Genomic DNA, 22,440 nt, shown 5'->3' with positions numbered 1-22,440 from the left:
CTCTCTCTCTCTCTCTCTCTCTCTCTCTCTCTCTCTCTCTCTCTCTCTCTCTCTCTCTCTCTCTCTCTCTCTCTCTCTCTCTCTCTCTCTCTCTCTCTCTCTCTCTCTCTCTCTCTCTCTCTCTCTCTCTCTCTCTCTCTCTNTTTCTTTTTCTTTCTTTCTTTTCAAGTTTACAAAATACTTCCGAGATGTCTGTGAACTTGAATGTCACAAAAACCTAAAATACTTCCTAGATTTCTGGAATTTCCAACTTCTTGTTGTTTTTTGGTTAGATTCTGGCTGATCTACAGCCCCTCCCCTACAAACTTCCACTGTCCTTGGTGCTGAACACGTATAATCCCTTCCACAGTTCCAAAATATTACATTGAGCAAAACCCAAAACACTGCCCAGATTTCTATGTACTTGAAGATCAAGGAAACTCAAAATAGTTCCAGTAAAAGGAGATTCTGATTTTTATTTTTTAGATTCTGAGCGCTCTGCGTCCCCTCTACTCCCCTAAGCTGGTATGTTATGCCAAAAGGCGGTTAAACCAGCTATACAGATACAGATATACTCCATGAGTCGACTGTCCTTGGTGCTGAACATGTATAATCTACAGTTCCATAGTATGACATTCACAAAAGCCCAAATCACTACCTGGAGGTCTATGTACTTCATGCAAACCCAAAATGGTTCGAGAAAAAGGAAATTCTGATTTTATTTTTTAGATTCTGAGCGGTCTGCGTCCCCTCCGCTGCATGAGTCGACTGTCCTTGGTGCTGACCGCCGCGCTGCTGAGTCCGACCAGCCTCAGGACAGCAGGCATGTACCCTCACCCAGGAGACAGGACACAGCACCAGGTATGGACAATATCAGGTGGCCTTGTGCCATATAATTATGGCAAACTGGAATACCAGTATAAACAATCCCATGTGCTTATCAAGGCCTGACATAGTTTGGTTTACAAAATAATTTCTGGGAGGGATAAAAAACTTGTCTTGTTATGTGTACTTATGGTATCTTTTCTACAATGGACCTATACCATTATTACATCACAGTTTGTTTACCGCATTGAATGCCAGTCAATTGACGTTTACATTGTACAGGGGTGTGTAGCGCGGTGTGTGTTTGTGTAGCGTTAGCCTAATATAAGGCTTTTAATACAGTACTACATTCGTCTAATGTCACAACTAAATCACCCATGCGGCATGTAATGCTATGTTAACACAACTAGACGCGGCAAAAATCAGACATACCTTACTTTGAAAACTTTGAAATGATCTTTATTCTTTAACTGACCGTTCTAGAATGTTCTTTAGAACAGGTAAACAAACTGTGACATAATAATGGTATAGGTCCATTGGCTGTCTTGGCTTACTTATCTTCCTGGCATTTGTGCAGAAAATGTTAACACTATGTGAAGTAAAATATGTATAGTGGGAAAGTGCAGGATACTGTGTTTGTTTACAAAACACAAATTGCACAAGGGGATCTCTGCAAAAAGACTACTGATTATCTATTGGTTGATAAATACTCTAGTAGAAAAAAAAACAACCTTCTCCTGACTTAAGTAACCCTTTAACGAGTATATAATGTATTTATTCCACAGAAGTAAGACAGCCTGAACGCTGGTCAACCCTGGAGATGGCGCCGTCCCAGGATGACATGACTGGAGCGGACAGACGGTCACAGGAGGACAGGAGACGGCAGGAGGAGAGAGACAGGTGGGCAGTTCTGTGGGACTACTCCTCCATCCTTTTTAAGCTTATATGGGGTAACTTAATACAATTCACTATTAATAATAAACAAATACAGTGATTCCTCAGAGTATTTATCTTGTTGCTTGATTTATTTTGTATTGCATACAAAGTTTCACCACAGTGACTGTGATGCGTCCTGCATTTCAAGAATCTGTATCTGTATCTGTATAGCTGGCATAACCGCCCTTCAGCGTAACACATCAGCTTTGTTGGCACACGGTGTGGCAGCAGTTGGCTATATCACACTGAACGACTTGTTACACCCAATCTTTGCACATCTAACTCTAAACATTGTTTAAAGCTATCTAGTGATGATTTCCCTAGTGTGACTCAATCCTTGGTTGATAACTGTGATGCAGGGACAAATAGAGCCACTGATTTTGAAGCTCCTTGCAATTCAGCCAGCCCACCAAATGATGATTGTAATAATAATCTCACCCCTCCCTCAGACAAGACCAAGAGGATCGTGAGCAGAGAGAGTGGGAGGAGACCCTGAGGAAACGAGAGGAGAGGAGGAGACAGGAGGAGGAGGAACGAGACAGACAGCGGAGGGAACTGGAGAGGCTGCAGAAGATGGAGGTAGGAAACTGGGCAGTTCATGCCAGCAGGGTGTTCAGGATTCTCTTTAACTTAAACAATTTATTTATATCTGTATCATGTTCTTATCATCTAACCTAGCTGGTATGATTCTTTACTTCGTGGCGGCTTCTCTGGACCCACACGTACAGGTTTATCTCGACTGTCCTTTTCATGTGAGTTTAAAATCACAAGTACATGTCTTAGACAACAGCAGAAATGGTGTGCACACATTTTTCCTGTTTCACTGTCTTTCATCAATACCTGTTAGGCCACATAAAGTAAATTTTATGGATGGCATACTCTTCACACTCCAAATTTTATGCAAGGGTGTTAAAAAAACAAGATGAGCCACCTACATTTTTAAAATACTAGTAGAGACCATAAACATTTGAATATGAATTGAAGCAATAAAACATGGTAGAGTTAGTCACATAGCACGGGTGATAATGCAACACATCTAACTAATTGGTGACTGTACCGTGGACATTCAAAACCCAACAAGAAGCTTTTAAAAGATTTGACTTAACTAAATTCGATTTGCCTAATAACAGGAGGAGAAAGCTGAAGAAAGGAGGAGGCAGCTTCATCAAGAACAAGAGAAGAAAAGAAGAGAAGAGGAAGAGCAGAGAAGACAGGAGCAGGAAAAAAGGGAGAGGGAAAGAGAGAGGCAAGAACGAGAGGAACAAGAGAAGAGGAAAAAGGAGGAGCAAGAAGCTGCCCAGGCCAAGCAGGAAGAAGAGGATGCTGGGATTGATCCTGTGATGAAGCAGTACATGGAGAGGTTAAAAAGACAGAAGGAGGAAGAAAAGGCAAAGGTATGTTTGTTTGTTTGTTTGTTTGTGTTGGTCAAGTTTATATAGATTTGAAGTTGCAAATGCCTTTTCAAGCTTGCGTTTCCATTTCAGCGGTGTCAAATGGCCGAGTGGTTCGGCTAGCAGACAAGAGATTTGAGGGGTAACTGGTTAAATTCCTGGCAAGATGTTGTGTCCTTAGGAAAGGCACTTTCCTCACTCCACCTAGGTGTAAAATGGGTACTACATGACTTTTTGGAGACGTAAAGGCAATGGAAGGAAAGGGATGGGCTGCAACTTCCAATACTTGCCCTAGACACAGTGTATTAACAACCTACTGCCCCTACAGCCTCAAAAGAGCTATGGGTCCTTTTTCTTACCAATTCATATCAATTAGGTTTAAAGAGTTTATACAGACTAAGTTACAAATAAGTTTTCAAACTTCAGCAGCCTTTCTGTTTAGCAGTACAGTGTGGAGACATTGCTCAATATTGTTGCATGCTCTTTTTTGTTGCAAGTACCGTGTATGTGATGGTTGTCTTGGTGTTCCCCACAGGAGGCAGCTGCAGGTTCCCAGTCCAGCATCTCAGAACAGATCTCAGCTGCAGACGACTTGGGCAGGTGAGTTAGAGATGACGATTGTGTATCTGGTTGTCATCTGACTTGTTACAGGCTCTGTGAACTGTGTAATGAGCCCATCACAAATCAGATGGTTCCCAGGCTAAAACTGGAGTATCTCAGAATGGATATCAAGGCACAGTCCTTGTTGGTCATTGTAGAATTTTGTTGTTTTTGGCAAACAGCATCCCTTCCATGTCTTTCATGTTTCTTGCTTCGTCACTGAAATTTTTTGTTTCTTTGTTTCCAGCATTGAGGGTGGAGGCTCTGATGACTTTGAGTGGTAACCAGTCAGCAGTTCCAACTAACAGTACAGATATACCAGTCAGTGTTTTTGAGTCTTCTAGAAAATTAGACGTGCCAACCTTATTGTGTAACTGTTTATAATGTACTTCATTGTAGGCCATTAGGCTGTTCCAGAGTCAACCACCGACAAGGATCTAAGATAGCCTTTTCCATAACAAGGCAGCTGAATTTTACAGGACACACACAGCTATCACAAGAATGCCCTCAGTTTGCGATCCCAATATGTATATGTGACCAGACCCTAAGTTAGTGTATAATGCCATACCATTGTTTCTGCCGTCCTTGAATAATATAATCTATTGTGGTCCACTCTACAGGTTTTGAAATGAAATATCGCACAATGTTGTAAGTCATATCAAAGTTGGGCATTTATTTCCCATTGGCATGTTGCATTGTAACTAAGAAAAGATGTTCACAACATATACAACTTGTACGCATTTGTCAGTATATCACAATATGTGAATAATATTGTCATGATTGTAAAGAACTATGTCATTCATTTCATACTATAGTACTGCAAATCTCACACAGTTCTAAAATGTTTGTACGATAAAGTAGAATTTTACTACAATGTGTAAATAAAGGATAAAATTTACGTTTTTTTTTTGCGTTTTGCTTACTTTGTTATAATTCAAATACCAACACCAACAAAATTAATTTTCTGCTCCTGATTTCAAGTGTACCTAACATCACATATGATACTTACTCGTAACATGTACATGTATGTTGTATAAATTACTATAATAATTACTATGTTGAACCAGCAATCCAAAAGACAAGATTTCTACAGAGTCAACTTCACACTTTACAACCTTGCATTGTCTTAAGTTTGAAAACTGTAACTTACAAACAAAAAAGACATATTACTGAAATACAAACTATTAGGAATGTACAATGTATCTATCTACCATCTTCATTAGTCATGATCCCTGCCAATAACAATGGTATCACTACCTTTTGGAAGTTGGAAAACACTCAACATACAACATACACATTTCTTCCTAGGCCTTATACATTTGTAAATGCCTCTCTAATTTTCACACATATCTGAAGATTTCACTATGTCTATCTGCAACACTGATATTCACATAGTCCTAAATATACCTCAAACTCTATCAAATAACATACTGATTTGTATAGTATTATGTATATAAAATATTAGATTATTTGTATGCCAGATATATAATTTATGTATTCTAAATGTTAATCTACAGTCACTGTATCACGTTGACAATTTGGAATGATAGAATACTTGTAACAACACAGCATCGCACATACGACTACTAGTCAGCATGAATTTTTGAGAACTCAATTGGAATGTACATTTGTACCTCAAATATGTTTTATACCATACATGATGACAGAAGTAGCATGAATTCAAAGATTTCAGACTTCATGGAATTTTGGGGGTTTCGTTATTTTGGCTTTTGGGGAACAGTTGAAATGTATGACTTCCAAACAGACTTTGCAAACTAAAGCCTACCAGCACCAGGCCAGTTGAAATGCACTAATAAACAATGGTAATCAAGCCCTGCTTGATCAAAGGTACAACCGACATTGTCAATAGAATCCACTTCAAAACATTACATGACTGGAAGCTACCAGACTGATAGACTTAGATATTCTTACATTACTGGTAAAGGCTTGATTTCTTTTTCCCGACTTTTTTTATCGCATGCTCGCATCTGTTTTGGGATCCCCAGAGGATGTCATCCATATTGTCAAATCACTAGGGCGCAATAATACATAGCAGAACAACATTACATTACCTTATAGTTATTAGATTACACTGATACACTGTGATTATATTAGAATACACTTAGAAATGTCCATCTAGGGGAGGTTAAATAGAGTTTAAATATTCTGAGGTAAAAGTTATGAGTGAACATTCTGTTAAAACATTCCTCTGAAAAGGTCCATCGTAATCATGATTAGGATTATAGATCACAGAATTGCTTCAAGCCATTTTGCTTTTTGGGGTTTTGTTAAAATTTCACCTTACTATTTTCAACGAGCTTCAAATAGAAACTCCTTGCTATTTTCCAAAGTTCTTGAAGATTAGACCAAGGTAGATCATACTTGCTCAGATTTCTTAGTATCCAAAACTCTCTTAAACAGAAAAGAAGTTTATTTTTGTATTCTGAAATCCTTTTTATAAACCTAGATTCTGATGAAATCTAAAATGATTTTCAATTCCAATTCAAACTTTTGGTTTGCCATACTGATAGGGATTTTCCTTAAGTTTTAATTAATACCAGCCAGGTTTTGCCTCCTTTACTACCAGTTTCCAGCGAGGTTTTGTCGTGAGTTCATGATGATGTTGAGTTCCTGCTCCTCCTTCTGCTTGGTGTCCTCGTACTTCAGGGCTTCCCGTGACTCCCTGATGTGGACAAAGTTGGCAGCCTGAGCCATCAGGAAATGCACCTGGGAAAAAAGGGACATTAAGAAATGGGTCAGGGTACTGTAACTAAAACTGTAAAAATTTCGCAGTAGACCTACCATTTACTGTGAATTCACGACACTGCAGAAATGTCTTCCTTGTAGACTACAGAAACAATATTATGTAGTACTTAGTCCAATGGATTCATTCCTCAAGCTAACCAACATCTTGCACACAGCAGTTGTTCCTCAGTAAGACATCTGGAGCCACATAGTTCCCATTTAGAACTTTTTTACACTTACTGACAACCACAAATTTTTTTCTGGGATATATTGTAGTGCTGAGGCCACGTTAAGTCCAATTCAACCTTCCTGTCAATCTGTGGTTACACCATTTCCCCCTCACTTCCTGTCACTACTGATAACTCAGAAGCAAAATCAATCAATAACTTACAGACATAGTTGCTGCAGACAAGCCAAAAAGTATTTCAGAAAGCTTCTTTTCCAGAACTACATCACTATGGAATAAGCTTCCTTAACGTTTCCCAAATAGGTACTACCTTAAACTTTTTAAGTCTGAGGTAAGCAAACATATGTGTCTTTACAGTTCTTTCATTTCAACGTAACCTAAAACGTATTACTAAGAGGTTTGTGTTTGCCTTTTTTTTTTTAGGTGAAAATTGGAGTAAACATGAAAAAGAATGCAAATGTCTCTAACGTTAAGAATCTTTCATTCTGTTCAAAATAGTTTTGAATACTAAGCATCACATGTAAACTCACCATGCTGAGAGTAATCAGAAGTGCTCCAACCAGGGCCAGAACATAGAACAGGAAAAGCTGCTCCCCCTAGTGGTCAAAACAAGCATTGCAATCAGTTAAGAGATTCTACTACACAACGTTAACTTTACACAAAATCAATATGACTAATAGTCTATAGATCGATAGATAGTAAAAGAGAAGTTATCACAAGTAGTAATACTTGAATCTACATGTAGCTTGAGAAATTGTAGATCTGAAACGTCATATTCACAATATAAGATACACCTACATCGGAGAGACAAGTCGACCGCTTAAAGTAAGGTACAAAGAACATTGCCGACCTAGTGCCAACGGCTACTCCTCAGCTATTTTCCACCACCTACAACACAACCAGGGTCACTCTTTCAAACTCGAGTCCACGGATGTCTTAGACCGCGAAACACGCTGGTGGGAACGGGTTGTTAAAGAGGCAATATATGAAAGAATGTACAACCCCACCCTCAACAGGGAAGGGGGGCTACGGGTCGATCTTTCCGGCACTTGGGATTTGGCACTCCCAGCCCCGAGGACAGACAACACTTAAGCTCCTGTCCTGTATAACAGGAGCTTTCAGACTAATTTGCATCATCTTGTCTTGACTTGTCTGACTTTTGTTCCTTTTTCGACTTCCAAATATTTGTCTTCACTTTATTTGCATATCAATCAACAGGTTGTGTATATAAACCTGCTTTCCCCTCTGGTCTCTCAGTCACTGACGAAAGCTAGTGGATACTAGCTGAAACGTCTGACGTTTTCAAAATCATATCCAGTTGCTTGAGTAACTGTTTTTTGGCATATCGTATTACCTGGATGTCTAACCTTCATCGACGTAAGATACACCTTTAATTATATGTTAATGCCTTTACAAATGAAGTAGTTATAGTAGCGTACAATGTACATTATTACATTTGTAAAGATTACTCATCTAGGGTGCGTAGTAACAGTAAGATAGTAATTTAAAGGTTTATCCAGTTTGAAAAGACCAAAATGCTATCTTACTGTTAATGTACATTGTTATCATATGACATTCTAGTTAACAAACATTGTGAAATTTACCTGAGTTCCCTGGAAGCTTTTCAGGTCTGTTTCGCAGTACTCCCAGGGAACAGTGAAGTTCCAGCTGGGAGCAGCAGTGGTGGCCCCTACTGCTGTAGTAACAGCTGTAGTGGTGGGGGCAGCAGTTGTTGTTCCAGGGGCTGCTGTTGTGGCTGTTCCATTCACGTCAAACAATACATCCAGTCCTGTGTGCATGAGGAGAATTGTGATTATCATACTGTTCTCCCAATGTTGGATATAGGGATTTTCTTTAAAAATTTACGCAATCAGTATTGTCTCACCTTATTATGTTTCAGTGTCTATCAGGCACCTGTTCCTCTGAGCCTAAAAGGTCTGATAGACACCAAAACGTATTTAGCAAGGCAAGAGACAATATTGGTTGTGTAAAAGAGAATCCCCAGATCCTATGCTTTACCAGCCTGATGAAACTATTTTCGGATGTAAATCATGTTACATGTATATTCGTGGTAGCAAAAGTTTGAGTCTGAGAAAAATGGACATGTTCGCGGTATGTTTGCTGTGGCAGCATGTGCAGCAAAAAGAAATTTAGTTGCTCATGGTAATGATAATTTAGCTGTACGGAAGTGGCCGTAATGTTAATTTGTTGTCTTTTACGTCTGTCCAGACCAGGGGTAGAAAACTGTGACCTCACACAAGCTAATAAACAAATTCCGTGCGTACCAAACTGCTTGAGGTTGATGCAGTCTCCAGACGTCCCGTTGACGGTGATGTCGGCCGTGGAGGTTAGGTAGAACAGGAAGACGGGCAGAACTGAGAAACCCGACACCCCCAGCCACAGCAGGAACAACAGGTAGGTGATCACTATAGTCTGGGGGAAAGGAAAATAAAACACGACTTTAAATTTCTTTTCGGCAACAGCAATGAGCAAACCAGAAACATAAAAATTGCAAAACAAATGCATAATAGTTAACGTGACCTTCAGATGGTCTAGCCTAAAAATTGAAAGCTCTGTTTATTCTTATTCAAACACATTTTAAATGTGTTTGAATAAGAATAAACAGAGCTTTCAAGTTGCAGAATTTGGGACTGGCCATTATATTCATATATAATATATATGAATATAATGGCCAGTCCCAAATTCTGCAACTTACTGTAACTCCTACATAATGTAACCCAACACCACAGGGTGTGTGCTACAGCACCAGTTACCATGGTGACAGCCTGGCCCAGGACATTGACTTTATTTGTTTAAAGACGAAAAAACAGCAAAAATGTGTTCTTTCTGCAAAGGTAAACATAAAGTGTAGGGGGAAAGAGTTTTTTGTCTACTCTGTGTTTTAAGTTCTCAGTTGAAACAATTCTGTAAGACTGTAGCAATACAAAACATGTATTTGTGGTCATAATTTCATGGCCTTAGATTATATAAGATAATAATGAGGTACTCACAAATCCGTTGCAGATTCCTCCCCTCACGTTTGAGGAGTAGCCCCCGTAGGACTTGACGTCGGTGACATTTTTGGCCATGCAGCCGACACACAGGAACACCAGACTCATGAGTCCCATCCAGGCAGCCAGGCCGACCGACGCCCACTTTATAACCTCAACCCTTTAAGAGACATCAAACATGAGAACAGATATATTCTGTTTATTTCTTGGTTTGGCTGTTCAGAATGCACAGCCAGTGCAGCCCAAGTACGTAACTTGTAATTGCAAAGCCATGCTGACAAAGGCATTAAACATGATTATACAATGGAAATTAGAATTGGACATGGACAACATAACAATCTACAATATATCAAAAAGAGTAGGAGACCTTCCCGGTGTGAGTGGTTCAAGCCTTACAGTCTGGTCTCAAGTTTGACATCTTGAAGATCTGATAGTCATCTGATATCTTGCTATGTCAACCCTTCCACAAATTAACCTGGTATCCAGTCTTAAAGACAGCCGGCCCCAACCACAATAGACTGAATACCAGGTTATCCGCAAGTGTGGTAAGTCTTCATAAAAAGATAGATAAGGCCACACCAATTTAATTTGTTGGTTCTCGGATTCGCCTCTTCGATTTTTTCTGATTTGCAAAAAAAAAAAAAATTGATTCTAGTCCTGAATCAACTGAAAAATGCTCATGTTTTGCCCCCCAACAGTTGAGGAAAGTCCTTTTCTTCCTAGTTGTTACAGTTTTCCCATCTATCATTGCAGTGGTTTGATTAAAAGTTCAAAATTCAATGTTTAAATTTTAACCCAGCCTTTTGTGTTGACTTCATGGCTCATTTTGTAGCATTTAAGCCTATAATAGGATGCCTAGACCTGTTTTTATTTTTATTTTTTTCGCCCTGTCGCTTCATATTTTTTGTAAAAAAATCCGAGAACCAACAAATTAAATTGGTGTGGCCTAAATATAAAAAATTAAAAAGCATCACTTATGATGTAGAACACTCACAGCAGGTCAAACTCATATGATGATTGTCTCCCTCCCATCGTGAAGAGGTCCTTTGTCTGTGTGACAGCCAGGAACAGTGTTGGACAGTACAGGCCGGCGCCTGCAATACACAGCAGAGTCGCTAGGAGGGTCCATCCTGGGAACCGATCTGAGGAAACACACAGAAAAACATGTTAGATGTAAAAGTGGAGAAAGAAAAACACACATCTTGAATCTTACCAAAAAAAGTTACCGGCTAATTCATTTTATTTTATTCTATTCATACGGATTTGAGAGCATATTGGACAGAAAGCACATAATGTGCTTATATGGATCCTTTGCTCATAAAACATAGAGATTAAACAACATAATCACAAAGTTGGGGTAACAAAAACATACAGTGGACATAAAATGAAAATGTTGACTTTTTAGCTGTACTGTAAAATTCTTTTTAAGTACTTGAAGAATCAGATAGAAAAAAGATGATACCAGAGGAAGGAAAGCAGGGCTCAAATTACGACTTGTTTGCACTACCAAGTCTTCCAAAGGCAAAGAAGATGTAAAAGAACAAAATAAGGAAAGCAGAATAGTAAGGAAAGTAAGGTATGCCATACTCTATATCTTTTTGGATGGCGTCCAGCACCAAGGACATATATGTGCTTGGTGCTGAACCACAGATTATTCGGTGTACCGTGCTTTGTGTGTTCAGTCATTTGTTCAACCTTCCCAACCATTTGGATTTCAAGATGAAGGCAACTTTTTGCCCAACTTTTAGTTTGCACACTCGCATCAGTTTTAGAGTGCCAAAACTGATGTCATCCATACAATAAAATGACAATACTATAATGAGAAAGAATGTATTATTTGGTATACCATGCTCTGTGTGCTCAGTCATTTGGTTCAACCTTCCTGACCAGTTTGATTTCATATCAAGGCATCTTGTTTAAGCTTGCTCACATCAATTTTTGGGTGCCAGAGTATGTCATCCATACAATAAAATCAGTATGGCCTTCAGTCGGTCAACATTTGGCTCCATGATTTAAAATCCACTAATAAAGCCACCCTACAGACACATTACCTTAATGTTTATATCTTCAATAACGACTGCTCTAATCAAAGAAAGCTCCTGTCAAATTGCCCGACTTTTATTTTGCACACACTTTTGGAGTGCCAAGAGGATGTCATCCATATAATCAAATCAACATGGCCCAAGTAATAAAGCTACACAGACACATTACCTTAACGTTTACATCTTCACTAACAACTGCTCTAATTAAAAACAGTGCCTACATTCCCTGGCTGGTATTTACTCTTTACTCTAGGGGACATATAAATCAAATTGTAATCATAGGAGCAGTAAAAACTGTCAAAACGACTCAATTTATGATCCTTATTTGTGATTTTACATCTGTGCCAATTATATGTTGTAATTATTTTTACTTTTATGGCATGTTTGAGTATTAAAAGAGAGATGTATCAGCCATAAAGTTGTGATAGTTGCGTGTTCACTTTTAATGTTATCACTCTCATTAAACACCGCTTGTAAACACTAGGCTGGGCCGAAATTAGGACACTACTAGAAAAGAACAAGAAATAGTCATGCCTTCGAGTACTTGACTTATCAACTAATGATTGAGGTGTTGAAAAACTCATTCTTGAAAAGGACAAGAAATAACCATGCCTTCAAGTACCAGAGTTATCAACCAAGAATTGAGGTGTTCCATAATTTTTTTTTCCTAGAGAACTAGGATCGTAGATTGAAACTTGCTGCCATAGTTGGGGCATCATCACTAGATACCGTTCAACAACGTTTACCGTTCAATAGATGTGAAAAAATCGTGTATCGGTGCAATATTACTAACGTTACCGGTATCTAAAGCCTGTACAATGCCAAATTTTGTCCAATAACTTACAAAGTTTTGTATCATTTAAGGCTTAATGGGCTAACGTTTAACACAAACCTCAGGCTTCCAGATAATGTTTATATAGACAAAATAGGATCCAAATACCGTTAGCTGGTATGCGTAGAGGCGACACCTCCATTGTTAAGTCGAGAGGTGAAAGAAGCTTCAGAATTCTGTACAAGAATATCACCAACGCGTCCACTATTTAGATACGTTGTATCTACGACTGTTGTGCGATCAACACCCAAGTATTCCGAACTGTTTGCCCGTGTTGTGCATATGCCGCTATGCACCGCCACGGTGGTCAAATCTGGGCTGCAATTAAAGTTCGCAACTTTCCTAGAACCCGAACTGAGTTCGATCGCGTGTTCGATCTGGTAATTCGAATTACCGAACACGTGTTCCCTTTCTAGAACCCGAACTGTGTTCGATCGTACCGTGTTCGATCTGGGTACTAGTAATTAGAACCGAACGCGTGTTCCATTTGCGATGACTAATCTTGCGTTTGGTCAGTTTTGTTCGGGCGGCATGGTGTTGGGCGGGGTCACCGTTTACAGAAGGTGTGGCCCGTAACTTACCCCGTATTTATTAGGGACAGTTTCAGAACATGTATTTTTCCCTGCTGGAAAATTTATTGTCTAAGCTACACTGCCTCGATACTTGCAAACGCAAATCAATTTTCGTCGTTATATCAACATTTACAAGTCGTAATTTACTTTATTAAAATGCTGAATGTTATTGCAAGATGCACATGTATACATGTCTAATACTGTATTTCATGTCTGTGAAAACTCGTAAAAAAACTAACTTCTTTAGATGTGAGGTTTCGGCATTTGTGGATTTTGTCCATGCCATCATCTAGTAGTACGTAATCGCGACGGTCCTTGTTTGCTACAACTTAGAACAAATATGTTGCAAGACAGTATCATACGCCACCAGTTTGGTAGGCGAAGAAAGTATACATACCTGGTGAGTGCAAGAAAACAAAGCCAGACATAAACGCATAAAACGCGTCAAAAATGTGTGAGCTGAAGCCTACAACTCTACTTGGAGAGCTGAGAGTAGTTCGTGACTTTATTATTTGCCATACATTGTACCCGTGACAATCGTTGTGCAATAAACTTTGAATTAGACTTTTGTCTCCCTGACCTGGAATAACCTTTCCACCCTCTCACAAACACTCACGTGTTGTTTACCACTTTGATGAGTTGACTTTGTGTGATCGATAAAGAAAGGTCAGTGGAAAGATCACGGGGAAGCGGACAGAATGGTACCAGGATTACCGACTGTTGGTACAAGAAGAAGTTTATTGCGTGACAACTGTAGCACGTACAAATGTATGGCGACTTGTTCATATACAAAACTTGAATTACGTTCATGGTATTAATACCTAACTCTATTATCTAAGCCTTCTCGAGCTATCGTGTTTACAGTACACAGACACAAACACACACACAAACGAACATACACACACTCACACACACACTACACACACACACACACACACACACACATATACGCACACGCACACACACACACATACACACACACGCACACACACATACACACACACGCGCACACACACACACACACACACACACACTCACGCACACGCAAACGAAAGCTATGGAAAACATTTGCGAAGGCTATAACGTTATGCTGGTATAATTATGGGTTCACCACACCACGAAGTGGTGGTGAACCCATATTGCTTTTTCTGATGTTTCTTCTCCTTCTCCTTCTTCTTCTTCTCCTGACATTTTTTAAATGGATTCAGCTTCTTCATTTTAGGGCCTAAGGTCCTGAAATTTGGTATGGGGGTACAGTGGGCAAATACCCCTAGGCGTTTTTTAAATTTTTGTGATACAGGCTTTTAGAATGGTTTTATTTGAGTTTTTTGGCTGTGTTATAGCAAATGTATTACTGTGTTAGTGTGCCGTGTTTACCACGTCTGGGCATGAGTCATCACAATGGAATGCAGGGCATCAACCAATAGGCATGCAGCTTTCCTCTATACTTCTTGCTGATTGGCTGTTGGGATTTAACTTGATTAACACGTGCACAGAGCATTTCCATACTGACAGTATGTCTTTATTCAAGTGTTTTGGTTAGGTATTTCAAGCTTTTCTGCTCCAGCATTGGAATGCGGGCATGAACGTTTTTTTTTTATTTTGAAAATCAACAGTTTGCATTATGCAATTAAAAATCCTAACCAATAAAGTAGGGAATAGCTATCCAACTGTTGTTTTAGTTGTATGTTACTTCATATTATAGTTATATCAATGTAAATCATTGTTTTCCCTTGTGTTTCTCATTCTTTCCCTGCCATGTCGTAAAATGTGGTGAACCCATCGCTGTATTTGCTCCAAAGCAAATATTGGCCTTTCTAGTGTTGTATCTGTATTACTATTTCGGCCTTACATACTAAAGACCAACGCCAACGAAGCCCCTTCCCTCGCCCCACAGTTAACGTTACATACTGTCTACACTAGCAATATCTGACCACGCACAATATACAGTCTAGATAGAGATCAATCACAGACACAGGCCTGCGTGCAACACAAATGGATCGAGGAGAAACATATCGCCGGTGAAAATCTTTAAAAAGCCATAAAAAAAGCGTCTTTCCATCAAGTGCACACATCCCCCAAGGTCGCGATCTTCAGCAGATACGATTTAACTTTCCAAAATCGATGGCAAAAGGGTGATTTCAAGTCCTCAAAGTGGAAAAAAAATCGATAAAAAGATAAGATAATACAGTCGTTTTTGCGGACTTTGTATATCGTTGGATCAATTTTTTATACTAGTGTATTCAAACATGTAATCACAACGTGGTGACGGCACACTCAAGTTTTTTTTTAAATTTATATTAATGGCGCCACCAACACAGGGGACAATACAATACTCATTTTCACTTGAGTCTAGTGAGGAAAGCCGTGTAAAGTGCCTTTCCCAAGGGCACAAGATCGGTGGCATGTCAGGACTCGATGGATCGATTTATGGTGGTTAAAACAAACAGTTGGATTTTAGAGGTGCCCTTGGCGCCGTTTATGCTGCACTGAATTACTTCAAGTGTTGTTTGTTTGATATAAAATCATACCAAATTGATTTGTGTTGGTGGCGGTTTTATTATGTGTCCCTCCATAAAATCATATTGAATGTGCGGCATTATAATGCGGTATCATTCGTCGTACTCGGCTGTACAGTTTTGATGTCGCAGTATTTTCAAGCAGGCGGTGACAGAATCAACCGCAGACTAGTAGTTTACATGTAAGGCACAGGCCTCTTCCAAGGCCGGACTCTTAAAGACATCTGCTGCGATTTCAAAAAAATATTCTGGATGAGAAAATCTGTCTGATTTTATCATTTACTGACACATCATTTCATACTTAAGAGCTCCTTTATTTATTTGGTACCACCAATAAATAGCTAGAACCAGACTACCATGCGAAACAAGCAACTGTTCTCTCTGTGTCAGCGACATCGCATTTTTGCCTCACAGATATCAGTATGTTATGGGGTAGGGTTGATTCAACTTTAATACTCCATTAAAAAATGACCAGTAAATGGACTTTGAATGTCCATTTTTCCCTGCCCTGAAATACTCTAGCTTCGGGTGCCTTTAATAGTTTCTGAGTTTGTGCCTTTCGTCCTTGGCCTCGCTCTAAGGTGTGATTGAAAATCACCCCCTTGGTCTGCTCCAAATAACACCACTGATGCCAAAATCCTGTCCTCGTTAAAAATTCAAAGGCTGCAGCCCTAAGCCTGAAAACTGCCGGCTGTGTACACTAAACACTCTCTGTCAGAGGACAAAAGAAACACGGAACAAAAGTCACGCAAGGGTCCCATTACCGCACGGGACTTCCAACAAAAAGGGTCACCTTGGGAGCAACCGTTTTCGTTCTGACGTTAACTTTGAACGGAAACGGTATTTATGGGCTTTTGTGCTGCCAACTGAACTTGAAAATTGTTCAATAAACAGTTTCTAGGTTGTATACTTTCGTGAGAGTCGTATAGGTTCGAGATATACTAGTAGCTTTCGACGTTTTGTTCCTTTTCTAATTTCTATATACGCGACTTTCAAATTTATTATACCAAAAATACTTGATTGTCTTGAATGTTATTATCAGCTTTACATCGACAACATGAAGCATGTGCTTTTGGACTTACAATCCCATACAAACTTTGTTATACTTTTCAAAAGTTTAGACAACGGGTAAAGCACTTACTGTTTTTTCTACACCTCTGATACTCTGTATTTTTGAAAGTTTTATAATACTTTCTGTTATTTACATGGTCATATTTTGTTTTTGCTTGAATTCCTTGTAGCCCCAGGGCCCATTGTAAAACCACCAAAGTGGTGATATTTCCAGGCTGAATAAAGACAGCAAAGACAAGTAGCCTCCGTAGCAGGCTTATAGAACTGGCCATGGGGGTTTGGTGGTCTTCGGCTGTTTTCTGATTAGACCAGTTCTAATAAAAAACGGGGGGAATTCAACCAGGCCGGCTATGTTGTCCATATATATAAATAAGAAAATAGCACATAAAAGCTCCCAAAGACCCTGAAGACCCCCAAAACCCCAGTTTTTGGCATGCTATGGAGGCTAAAACAAAAACATTCCCCGTTCGTTCTGCCTGTGTTTTTGTTCTCCTGTGAGCACCACCGGCTGTGCGCTGATCCACGTAATGTCCGCTAATCGACCGCTGCCGATGTCCATTGTCCAACGTGCCGCTGCCAGACTGACTAATGGAGTATGATAAAACATCCAGATGTAAACAACTTTTGTACGTATGCCTTAAAGTGTTCTCTTTCATACATTCTCTAAGCCCAGAAAGTTATAAATTATGTTAAATGTTACCTGTGTAGCAGTAGTATTGAAAGACCGATATTTGTAGAGCACTTAGTATTATATGGGATATATTAGGGAACACATTGTGTGTATGACGCCCGCCAGAAATGTTCGTGAATTATTGAACTTCAACCCACACACGTTATAAATATTAACTGTTCTATCCAGGAGCGTGCGTGCTTTAATACAATAGATTGTGATGTGTATAATATGAACAACGTCTCTTGTATCCAGAACTGTGCTTTATCCAGGGCCATACTCAGGCACGGTTCTATATACTGATGTTTTTACGGTACTTTTATGGTCACTATTTTCTTCATATCGCTTGTACAGTGAACTTATCATTACAGTTAACAAAAAAATCCTGGCCTTTCATTTTCCTGCACCTGTCCCCACCGTGAACAATTTTTCTCAGACCGTGAAATTTTGTTATCGTGAATTACAGTAGTCTAAGCGTATTCCGAACTTTTTAAGGGCAAATCTACGTTCTTGGATACACGTAAGACTATCTAGAACCGTGCCTGAATTTAAACCTAACCCAACCAGGCATAGATCTAGATAGGGACGACAATTCTGAATTTCTGAATATAATATTAACACCGCTGTGTTGTCTACCTTTGCAAGAAACCGAAGAAAAGTGCTTGAGTTGTACATGACGTCACGTTCAAACTATTGAAACACCCTGAGTGTTTGGTATGTTATGACTGGGTCAACACTGAAGAAAGAAAAACAATGTTCTTTCTGTGGGTAATGTTTGCTCGACCGCAGGTTTTGATGACAAAGTGTTACCGATATCACTTGAACAACTGTTAAACTGTGGTTATCACTATAAAAACAGCAAGACTATGGCACAATATAGATGGCGGGGCTTTTGAAAATATCAATTCGAACTCATATAATATTGGTGCACATATATATGAAGAGATTTTAAAGAGACACCCTGGCTTACATATTACCGAAACTCGTGATTACCCCACTCGATTGTAACAAAGACTTGTGCTAGCCTTCGTTGTTTGACTAATTAGGATTAGGTTTTATTCATAAGGTCTTATTCAATACATTTACTTTTTTTCTGTGCTCTGCCATACATTGTACCATGTGCGCAATAAAGTTCTTCTATTATCTCAGTCTGATAACAGATTCTATATTACTATCCTCAGGAGATACAGTCATGAGAAATTTTCTAGTATTCAAAACTTTGTCTAACACACAAATGGCACGTTGTTGCGCTACCAACGATCCTGAAACAAATAACGTTGAAGGTTTCGTTGGCGCATGTTGTCAACTTCTTGTTCTCCTTTTTCTGTCTCTGAATAGAACATTTCACGGCGTTTTAGTCGCAACTGAAGACGACGAGGACATTTTTGCGCTAAGTGCACTCCAGTACATTCTTGGCACACGTGTCATAGCGTTGAGTCAACAACCTCTAGTGTGATCTAATCCTCCACCCGTATCCACCTTAAGAGTACTTAGAAGTTGCCTTTTTTCTGACAAAGACGCCCTCAGGTGAAAATGATCTAGTTTTGACTAGGAACGACCCTGTTTTTTTCTCTCTTGACCTCTTGAAAGGCGACCACAACATTTTAAGATTTTACCCACAACGGTTTCCATACGCATAATAACAGGGAATGGACATGGCACTAGATACTTTGAACCTTGTGTGCTGTGGGTCTGGCATCCAGGCTAGCGTCTTTCACCCTGGTTGCCAACCCTATTATAGCTCCCGAGTCCTACATCCTCTCCGCAAAGGATGTAGGACTCGGGAGCTATAAATTATAAAATAGTTTAAGGGCTAAAGCGTCTTCTATTGACACTCGACTGTTTATGCACCGCATCGGATTTCCTTATTTAGAATCACCCACCTATGCTACCTTCCGCCCACGTAGGAAAAAAAAACGAAGAAAACGTGACGAGTCGTGTTTACATCAAAACAAGGCAGGAAACAGGTAACACAGAAACACAGGATGTTCTCTACGTAATCATTGGAAAGGAACTTGCAATGACCGTTGTACACAACATAGTTTCTGACTGCAGAGAAATGTTCTATTCAGAACCGTGCTTTAGCAGGAACTATGCCTAGAAACAGTTCTGGACAGTCCACGCGTATCCAGAACTGTGCCTGGGCAAATTTACGTCCTTGAATACGCAGAGACTATCCGGAACCTTGCCTGTTCATAATCCTAACCCGTTCAGGCATAGAACTAGATAGGCATGGTTCTGGATACAATAATAAGTAATGATACACATCCATGAGAAACACAGAAGTGTTGTTATGAGTGTTAAGGTTTTACTTTGTGACCCGGACTAACTTCTGAACCCTACCCTACGTTCTTGGCTACACCGAGACTACATGTATATACCGTGCCTGATTTTAACCCTAACCCGTACAGGAGTTCAGGCATAGAACTAGATTGGCACGGTCCTGGATACAATGCGAAGTTATCATTATGATATACGTACGTGATAGACACAAATAGTTCTGTTACGAGTCGTAAGGTTTTACTTCGTGACTTCGTGACATTTTGAATCATGAACGCGACTAACTTTTGAACCCTCCCGTTTGCTAAACAGCAGTGGTTTGTTTTTGATCAATTATGCCAGACAGACAGTAATTTAACCTGGCAGAGTTGGTCCTTTTCTATCACGCAATGTTTTGTTACGTCAGGTGAGACCACTAGCTACTAGTATAGTCTGCTATACTACAGGACCAGATTCTATTAGTACGTGAATACCGTACATACCTTACCTTAGACCCTAGTTCCTCCTTCAATCGTACATAGCCAGTAGGAAAACCCATAGATCTAGAACGTTCGTATTTTACACTAACAAGTGGTTTGTGGTTTATTTTCCACTAGCAATGTTTCAGTTTTACGTCAAGTGAGGCCACTAGCCGGCTATACTATAGGACTAGATTCTATTAGTACGTGAATACCGTACATACCTTACCTTAGACCCTAGTTCCTCCTTCAATCGTACATAGCTAGTAGGAAAACCCATAGATCTAGAACGTTCGTATTTTACAATAACAAGTGGTTTGTAGTTTATTTTCCACTAGCAATGTTTCAGTTTTACATCAGGTGAGGCCACTAGCTGTAGCCGGCTATACTGTAGGACTAGATTCTATTAGTACGTGAATACCGTACATACCTTACCTTAGACCTTAGTTCCTCCTGCAATCGTACATAGGTAGTAGGAAAACCCATAGATCTAGAACGTTCGTATTTTACACTAACAAGTGGTTTGTAGTTTATTTTCCACTAGCAATGTTTCACTGGTGAGTTAGGTGAGGCCACTAGCTATAGTCTGCTATCTATACTATAGGACCAGATTCTAATAGTACGTGAATACCGTACATAGGAAAATCCATAGATCAAATTGTTCGTATTTCACACGAACAAGCTTAAGTTTCCACTAGCAATGTGGTTTAATATTCCACCAGCAATGTTTTGGTGGTATCTCAGGTATGGCCACTAGCCGGCTGTACAGTAGGACTAGATTATCTTAGTGCCCGAATACCCGAATACATAGAAAACCCCATAGATCAAGAACGTTCGTATTTTACACTTACAAGCTTAAGTTTCCACTAGCAATGTGTTTTGTTTAGTGGCTTATATTCCACTAGCACGGTTTCACTGGTATGTCAGGTGAGCCACTAGCCGGCTATACAGTAGGCCTAGATTTTATCAGTACCCGAATACTGTACATAGGAAAACCCACAGATCAAGAACGTTCGTATTTCACACGAACAAGCTTAAGTTTTCACTAGCAATGTGGTTTATTTGGTGGTTTATTTTCTACTGGTGAGTCAGATGAGGCCACTAGCCGGCTATTATAGTACTTAGATTCAATTCCTAAATACCGTACATAGGAAAACACATATATCGAACGTTGACTTCGTAGTTCGTATTCTCCCCCTACAAGTATAGACGAAAAGCTAATTAAGCACTTACCTGCGATTACCTTAAAACTGAGAATGGAGGAAAAAGTGCAGAAATAGGAAGTGTTTTGTGGGGAGGGGGGCACAATGTCGGCCTTACACTGTGTGAGTAAACACATCGGCAGTCAAAAGTCCGGCAGGGCAAACAAAAAGCACAACCTGTACTGTAGTTGTTCGAACTGTACATGTATACTCACAACAACAGCCTTCTTCCGACATGGTGATCTTGGTTCTTGTTGTTGTTGGTGTAGTCCAAGTCTTCAAGATTTCTCCGAGAAGTCTTAGAATAAGGAACAGGTGAGTCTTCAGGTGTACTCCGGAAGAAGAACTAAAACGGTGCACCTGTTGTGGCCACTCCCTGTGTACTGACTGCCTGTGTAGCGGTGACGCAACGCGCTGCGTTACTCACAATGCGGATCTGACGGGGCTAATCACTATTAATCCTGGGCGGTGGCCGCTAACGTAACGGTCACTGGTCGTGGCTAGCCTCCGTAGCAGGCTTATAGAACTGGGGGTTTGGTGGTCTTCGGCTGTTTTCTGATTAGCCCCCGTAGCAGGCTTATAGAACTGGGGGTTTGGTGGTCTTCGGCTGTTTTCTGATTAGCCCAGTTCTAAAAAAAAACGGGGGTTCAACCAGGCCGGCTATGTTGTCTATATGCAATCAGAAAATAGCACATAAAAGATCCCAAAGACTCCGAAGACCCCCAGTTTTTGGCATGCTATGGAGGCTAGTGGCAGGGCAGGTAAGGTGGACAGAGATAACCTAGCCTGGCTGTTTTCCAGGGCCTTCTAGTTCCACGGCTCGAGGGCCAACAAGCCCCCAAGGCAATTATACCACAATCCCCTCAGTAATAGACCTTGATTCACTCTAACTCTGCGCCTATGTGTATGGCATCTAGGCTAGAAAAACACAAACACCCGAACTGTTGTGAACTATCCGGCACCGGTGAAACGGTACTAAACAAAAGGAGGATTGTTCATTTAAATTAAGCTACCGTTTACTCAAAGGGGTGTAGCGTTACTGTCCGGGGCTGGAGGTGAAAGGTAAGGCTGCAACCCGAGACGAGCGGTTAACGGCTCTCCCCCGATGAAAGAATCACGT

General features: G+C 40.0%; 2 protein-coding genes and 1 long non-coding RNA gene across 3 annotated transcripts in view; 2 read left to right on the top strand and 1 right to left on the bottom strand.

The window, feature by feature from the left end:
- LOC109470531 (oral-facial-digital syndrome 1 protein homolog) overlaps positions 1–2,596 on the top strand; it is a 6,411-nt gene extending 3,815 nt beyond the window's left edge. The window contains exons 9-12 of the mRNA XM_019769496.1: positions 709–840; positions 1,590–1,704; positions 2,190–2,319; positions 2,588–2,596. Of these exons, the coding sequence (XP_019625055.1) occupies positions 709–840; positions 1,590–1,704; positions 2,190–2,319; positions 2,588–2,596 (386 nt within the window). The remainder of the gene's footprint in view (positions 1–708; positions 841–1,589; positions 1,705–2,189; positions 2,320–2,587) is intronic.
- A 375-nt stretch (positions 2,597–2,971) lies between these two features.
- On the top strand, positions 2,972–4,453 carry LOC109470724. Its single transcript, XR_002140271.1, has 3 exons — positions 2,972–3,134; positions 3,667–3,731; positions 3,979–4,453. It is a non-coding gene; the product is annotated as an uncharacterized LOC109470724 (long non-coding RNA).
- A 1,050-nt stretch (positions 4,454–5,503) lies between these two features.
- LOC109470721 (proteolipid protein DM beta-like) lies at positions 5,504–21,807 on the bottom strand. Its single transcript, XM_019769786.1, has 7 exons — positions 21,536–21,807; positions 10,669–10,816; positions 9,675–9,834; positions 8,949–9,096; positions 8,268–8,452; positions 7,194–7,259; positions 5,504–6,458 (listed from the first exon to the last, which is right to left on the bottom strand). The coding sequence occupies exons 1-7, from the start codon at positions 21,555–21,557 to the stop codon at positions 6,312–6,314; spliced, it is 876 nt and encodes a 291-aa protein (XP_019625345.1). The 5' UTR covers positions 21,558–21,807; the 3' UTR covers positions 5,504–6,311.
- Positions 21,808–22,440: the final 633 nt, after the last annotated feature.

This window comes from Branchiostoma belcheri, unplaced genomic scaffold, assembly GCF_001625305.1.
Source record: "Branchiostoma belcheri isolate BF01 breed outbred unplaced genomic scaffold, Haploidv18h27 scaffold23, whole genome shotgun sequence".
In the NCBI taxonomy this organism is placed as follows: domain Eukaryota; kingdom Metazoa; phylum Chordata; class Leptocardii; order Amphioxiformes; family Branchiostomatidae; genus Branchiostoma; species Branchiostoma belcheri.
The sequence above is the reverse complement of the archived record's forward strand: the minus strand, read 5'-3'. Positions and strand labels throughout refer to the sequence as shown.

What these genes read in the sequence shown, in the direction of transcription:
- LOC109470721 (XM_019769786.1), bottom strand. Translation starts at nt 21,557, where the DNA reads ATGTCGGAAGAAGGCTGTTGTT. An exon ending in GTCGGAAGAAGGCTGTTGTT is followed by an intron (nt 10,817 to 21,535) that starts GTGAGTATACAT and finishes GTGTTTCCTCAG; the next exon opens with ATCGGTTCCCAGGATGGACC. An exon ending in AAAGCTTCCAGGGAACTCAG is followed by an intron (nt 7,260 to 8,267) that starts GTAAATTTCACA and finishes TTTGACCACTAG; the next exon opens with GGGGAGCAGCTTTTCCTGTT.